A 6,112-nucleotide genomic window follows, 5' to 3' on the forward strand; every position below is an offset into this window, starting at 1 on the left:
AAGCCAAGGGAGGTCCCAAAACTACTCCGCACCTGAAAGTAATAAAGGGGATTATCTTTGGACGGCTATTGGCGCCCAAGGTGATAAAGGGGCGACGCCAGACTCTGACGTGTTGCTCTAAATGTGTGCACTCATCAACCACTAATCCACTACGAAACCTTATCACTAGTAAGTTTTGGAATGTTTTTTCTTATTTTCATTACTGTCATGTCGCTCAGCAATCACAGAAGAGGGGCTACAGAACATCAGAAGTTGTAGTTGTAAATTGGGCCGCTGCTGTAATCATGCGGTTTCTATTATGCTTCAGCCATTAATGTCAAGGGGCATTGCCACCTTTTATGAACCCCTCTCTATTTTAAAATCCATCTTGCAGTCACATTTCTGTTATCTACTGCACCTTTCTATAGGAAACACTAGTCCAACAAAACTGTCTTAAAAACGACCATTTTAAGTGAATATTGAAGTAAAATGTATATAATAATAATCTATAAGCAGATGTGTATGCATGTTCTTCTCCATACAGACATGGATTATCCTCCTCACTCTCTGGGTGCACTTCTCCCCCACCATCACCCCATTGTTGACCACTCAAGATCACGTTACCGTGGTCAACCGCCAAGCCAACCTTATTACTTGTTCCAATGGAATTTGAATCCATACCACCGGTACGGCCAGGCTTTATCGGGTAAGCAAAGAGCAGTTCCCCCAGACTGCATCAGAGGTACCATTTTAAAACTGCAGTCAGCAGTATTTTTTCTCACCCCTTTGTTCTGATTCAATTGGGTTTTGATTGGTTCTGATATTTATATATATTTGGTATTTGTTTGACTACTGGCCATTGCTATAGATCCGAATGCATGAAAAATGTGAGACTCAATCATAAAACAATTCAATCAAAACAAAGTGGTTTGACCAGAAATTGCTGAGTGCAGCTTTAAGGTCTATATTCAAAAGGATAAAGGCAATATAGGGATTTATAAATTAATTGAGCGCACTGAAGAATAACATTGTTTTTTTTTAAGTGGTGTGCTTCAACTTTTTGCAGCCGTGGTTGCATGAGCAACTGCTGTAAACAGGATCTTCTAAAGCTGTTATTTTAATGTTGTCTTAATTTAAGTGAATGTAATGAATTGCATGAATGCAACGAAACAAAGATATAATAACCGTAGCGATCGTTAGTTGGATAGGCCACAAGCATGAGCTGTTAAGAGGTGTGATTTTGTTGGTGTGTTTGGTTCATGTCCAGCTCTGCCCTGCGTGCGTCCACACATGGCCCGGCGCCCCAACATGTATCCTGGGTATGGGACGTCCCAGGCCATTGGCTGCCCTGCAGACTATAAACGGGGGTTTAACTCTCACAGCTCCTCGCCTGTTGCCCCAGGTTTTCATGTAAGGATAATTAATGCTAATATTTCCATGAAGGTTGAAGCCATGTTATGAAATTGCATGTTTAAACTCTTATTTTGCTTTAAAGTGTGCAGCAAGGTAACACACAGCTGGCTAACTTGTTTTTACACATTTCTCCAAGAAAATATAAATATAATATATATAAATCTATCGGGTGAGAAGACTTCAGCTCCATCTTTCATAGAACCAGCTTTTAAGGAACTCAAATGTGCATATCTGATCAAAGTGAAGAGAGTGCCTCAGATCTATTGGAAAGTCCTAAACACTGATCGGATAGAAACGTGCAGCCCACCGGATGAAATGTTAATTTGTTGAGACTTGCATTTCGTCCCTTGCAGTATTTTAGCCGGAGCAACACTTTAACGACGATCATCCTAATGTTACCTTTTCCAACAGAGGGGCTATGCAAGGAAAATGGGAATGTCAGCGGATCAGAGGGACCCGAGGGATCCGCTCTGCAAGCTGGTTGAGCGTCTGGACAGGCTGAGCACGAAGGAGGAGGAGAATGGGGACGGGGAGGAGGAATACCTTCCCAAGGCTCCTCCACCTGGCCGGGGGACGCCTTGGTACCCCGGTATGGGAGAGCTGAAGGAGACAGGTGAGCCGTTGTGAAATGCACTCGTAATGTCATAAAGGAACACCGACCTTGCGTTGGCACCTCAGTTGGGGCCGGGGGTTCTGAGCCTTTTCAGGCTTTGAAGCCCCCCCTCACTCCTGATATCCACGGGTGTGTGCTTGAGAAATGATTGTTTACCCCCCCCCCCCCCCCTCGGCCCGTGACCAACGGCCCTCCAGGTGTGAACCCCCAGGAGCACCGCCCCCTCAGGGAGCAGGGCCCCTGGGCCCTGAAGGCCGGCCCCCGCCCGCCCCAAAGCCAGGCGGTCTCTGGGATCCAGGGGGCCTTTCCCCTCGACAGCTCTTCGGCAAATGAGGAAGAGGAGGAGCCGCTCTGCCTGGTGAGTGGAAGGAAGGAGGAAGAGAGAGATGCAGACAGCACCCGTACTATTCCTTAACGAGACCGAGTTTAATCGCTGGGTTTTATGTACGTGTATACTTACGACATTTACCTGAGAAGATACTTGGTAGGAGCAGATGAACACTTTACATTTTTATAATTGCATCAAACAATTAAGCAAGAATGCGTTTTCAATACATTACTAGATGCCCTTTATTGTCTTTGTCAAACTGCATTAATAATGTTGAATTGTTGTGTCTCTCGATTGTGGAGCAGAGATCCTTCTAGGGTACCTCTTCATTCAGATATTAAGGAACCTTTGGTTGACAGGTTGGCGCCGGGCACCCGAGTGTCTGGAGTTCATCCATCGACGGACAATCCTCCGGGGAGGACGTCGGCCCTGCGGACGTCTCTGAAAGCGCGCTGAACCTCAACACCAACCAGGCCGTGTCCACGGGCGGCGGCAGGACGACCACGGAGAGGAATGCCGCCGTCTGCCGCTCTTTGGAAGACGGGGGAAAGGAAATCTGTGTCCCGCTGTCGGCCTCCCAGTCTGAGAGTCCTGAGGCCGACCCGGACGTCTGCGCTTGCTGCGGCGCCAGCCTGGAGGAGGAAGACGACTGCCCCGGCGACCCAGGGGAACACCTCCATGGAAGCCCGTTTGAGGCTGCTCACGCGGGAATGGCGTGCAGCTTTGTGGAAGAGATGGCAACCAATGATATGAGGGACGGCGCAGAGATGATGGGGAGCTGTCTGATGCCCGGCCAGCTGGTGCAGCATCATTACTGGTACCCCTGTGTGTGTCCCCCTAACCCCCATGCCCTTCCACCTCTTGGTCCTCGTCATCCGACCAGAAGGTACTGCCGCTGGTCTGACTTCTGGTTTATTTTGTGTGATAAACACTTTGGTATTCCTTCAAACCCCTGTTCATGTGTCTGTAGGTTGTGGAACAGAGCAGCAGGTCAGTGCCCATGTGGTGAGCTGGAAGGGGCTCCACGCACCATTCATGACCCTAAGGGGAACCGAGGCTATGAGCGAGCCCCCCACGACTGGCCCCCCTCTGGCCTGAGGAGCAAAGCTAAGGACCACAAACAGAAGAAACAGAGGGGCGGAGCTCAGCACAGGAGTTATGAAGGTAGGAGGCCATTGGGGGTTTTCACAAGTGACACGATGAACTAGGAGGCGTTTAGGGGATATGATGTCGGCTAGACAAGTGATCATTTGTTTTATTAGTAGACCATATACAATTGTATTCTTTTTGTACTCAATTTGGTCAGAGCATTTATTGGGTATTGGGAATTTCATTATTATGTCCATTTCCCCAGACAGCTGGGGAAACGGTTGTTCCAAATACAGGCCATGGTCTTCCAGACCATATCGAGGCCCAGATGATCAAGGTAAGGCCCCAGAGTGGTTAATGCACTGGTGATGACTGTGGATTTGTTCAGTCCAATCCAGTACTATCATATCTCATATCAGCCAGCAAGGTCTCAGTTTGTTTCACATAAACCAACCTTTTTTGAACCCAACACTTGGTATGGGAACCCCAGAAAAAATCTTGGAGTTTAAAATATACGTTCCAACTTGTGATTGAATACAGTTCCTTTTCAAACTTGTGTCTTTAGAAGTCATTTTCCTTATCAATTCCGCTCTCCCCCAGGCTCTCTCCAAAACGAAAGGCCTTCTTGGGAGAGCTTCTCCAGGAATATGCCCTGGAGAGCAGACCGCCAGTACAAAGAGGCCCCGGACTCTCCTTATTGCAGGGGAAGAGGTAACACAATGCTGTGCACAGAGGTATGGTAGTTTGTGTATTGTTAGGTAATGCAGTTAACAGACACAATGCTTTACAAACAGTTACCTAACGGCTTCATTAGCCTTCCTATCCCTGATACCACACTGGGCGGTCCAAGTGGACTGAGGACCATACTGCTCAAACGGTTTATAATAGCATGCATGCATTTGCTTCTTTTTGTCTTTAAAGCACTTAGTGACGCACATCTTCTTTCTGCAGGGTCCACTAAAAGAAGAGGCACTCGACAATAAATATTGGCCCTGGCCTATTATTACACTTCTTCCTAATATACTTCCTAATTCAATGGGCATGTCGAGGTTTAATATGCAACGTGTGCTGGGTGAGACAATGGTGTTAATGGTTGATTTTGATAAAGGCTAAAAACTAAGTTTGTTGCTTATGCATGACCGGGACTGTCGTATTTAGCACTCAAGGCTACATTTGCTTTCAGAATGTAAAACATGAAACAGATTTGAAGGTACAACCACATGGCTGGATACATATTCTCTACACTGATTTACTCCTTGTGTTTAAATGAGTGTAGTCTTAAATATAAAATGTATTTTTTAATGTTCTCTTAAAATTATTGGGCTTGTACTACATAGCCAATGAATGAATCCTCCAAAATGACTAACATGAGAGTTGAACATTGTATAAACAACCCTTCCCATTTAGCCATTGGATCCACAAAGGTCAGATTCCTTCTACTTAAAAACTGGTTTCCTTATTTGTACACAATCCACTTCCGTGGTTTATGTAGCTTGACGAATTAAGCTCGTTAGAGTAAGTCTGCCTCTTCCCTTCTGTGTTTTTGCACCAACTAATTGTGTGTGTATACCCACAAGATGCTCTTGGTATAAGCTTGCAGTTCACACTGAAATGTGTGGATTCTTGTCTCTGGACTGCCTATTCGCTTTTTACTGTACGCATCGTGTGAACACACTGGAGGACATAGCTCTACTGCTGTACAAGTGGATGGTCATCAAATAGAACAATTCTAATGCCTAATTTTACTTTACAAAGGCTTTATGGTATAGCACTGAAGAGAAGTAGGTTTCTACTGACCGTGCCCCCTCCCCCCCTGATTGCCTTCTCCCCCAGTGTTTGCTGTTGGCCCTCAACAGATCACTCTTCTATTTGGCAATTGGGGCCCTTATTCAGGGTAGAAAATGTGTTGTTTTTTGTTTTTGTTTATTTATTAAAATTTAATGTACGTTTGTCATGCATGTATAGAATGTTGTGGACCCACAGTGATGACTTGTATTTAAGATTTCCAATTCATGTATGTATGTAAATAAGTGAAAAAAGTGTTAAACAGAGTTTGGCTGGATTTCTTTCTTTCAGGCCTGAATAACAATGTGGAGCGAATGTCCTCCATACCAATACATGTTAACTTTAATTTATTTGATGTATAATGTCATTGTTGTTGTGTTATGAAGCTTGTTAAATGGTATATCGTGTCTTATCTTTCTTATGAACTACACATGAATACCATTAAAAATATATATATTTGTACTGCATTATAAATAATAAAAAACGCAGCACGTTCATTTGCTTCATCATGGTTAATATACTTTGTTCAGGAGTATAGTACTCCGAAGGCACAATCGTTTCTTGCGGCCATTCTGCAAGGCAAATGGTGCTCTGCACATCGGCTCCAGACTAATACAGATTGGATATTGCCAAAGCTTGTTCCAGTGGCCACCTCTTACACCTGTAGGCAGCCAAGCACGACCTGAAGCTGGCAAAATGGGAAGCCCGCAACGACTCCCGGGAAACAACCACCTACCGTTGAATGAATATATGAATGTATTCTCAAGGTTAGACATTTTTTTCAGACAAGGCACTTGTCTGAAATATAACATGTAATCTACACATACATGTAAATTGGTGGCAAATGAGCAACTAAAATATACACTTTAAAACTTTTTTTAAACCAGAAACTCCTTCACAATGTG

At 44.8% G+C, this 6,112-nt stretch overlaps 1 protein-coding gene across 5 annotated transcripts; it reads left to right on the forward strand.

The window, feature by feature from the left end:
• The first annotated feature begins 61 nt into the window (after window positions 1–61).
• LOC130387618 (bucky ball-like) lies at window positions 62–5,712 on the forward strand. 5 transcript variants are annotated; one of them, XM_056596801.1, is made up of 10 exons: window positions 62–168; window positions 524–685; window positions 1,247–1,389; window positions 1,804–2,005; window positions 2,203–2,363; window positions 2,693–3,219; window positions 3,304–3,497; window positions 3,688–3,759; window positions 4,023–4,133; window positions 4,374–5,712. In XM_056596801.1, exons 2-10 carry the CDS (start codon window positions 526–528, stop codon window positions 4,403–4,405), a joined length of 1,602 nt encoding a protein of 533 aa, XP_056452776.1. In that variant the 5' UTR covers window positions 62–168; window positions 524–525; the 3' UTR covers window positions 4,406–5,712. The 5 variants fall into 5 exon arrangements, with proteins under 5 accessions (XP_056452776.1, XP_056452773.1, XP_056452774.1 ...); XM_056596798.1 differs by having other exon boundaries at window positions 4,023–4,156; window positions 4,374–5,702; XM_056596799.1 differs by having other exon boundaries at window positions 3,692–3,759; window positions 4,374–5,702.
• The last annotated feature ends 400 nt before the right edge of the window (window positions 5,713–6,112 follow it).

This window comes from Gadus chalcogrammus, chromosome 8, assembly GCF_026213295.1.
Source record: "Gadus chalcogrammus isolate NIFS_2021 chromosome 8, NIFS_Gcha_1.0, whole genome shotgun sequence".
In the NCBI taxonomy this organism is placed as follows: Eukaryota; Metazoa; Chordata; class Actinopteri; order Gadiformes; family Gadidae; genus Gadus; species Gadus chalcogrammus.

What these genes read in the sequence shown, in the direction of transcription:
- LOC130387618 (XM_056596800.1), top strand. Translation starts at nt 496, where the DNA reads ATGTGTATGCATGTTCTTCTCCATACAGACATGGATTATCCTCCTCAC. An exon ending in GGGAGAGCTGAAGGAGACAG is followed by an intron (nt 2,006 to 2,202) that starts GTGAGCCGTTGT and finishes ACGGCCCTCCAG; the next exon opens with GTGTGAACCCCCAGGAGCAC. An exon ending in TCAGCACAGGAGTTATGAAG is followed by an intron (nt 3,498 to 3,687) that starts GTAGGAGGCCAT and finishes CCATTTCCCCAG; the next exon opens with ACAGCTGGGGAAACGGTTGT.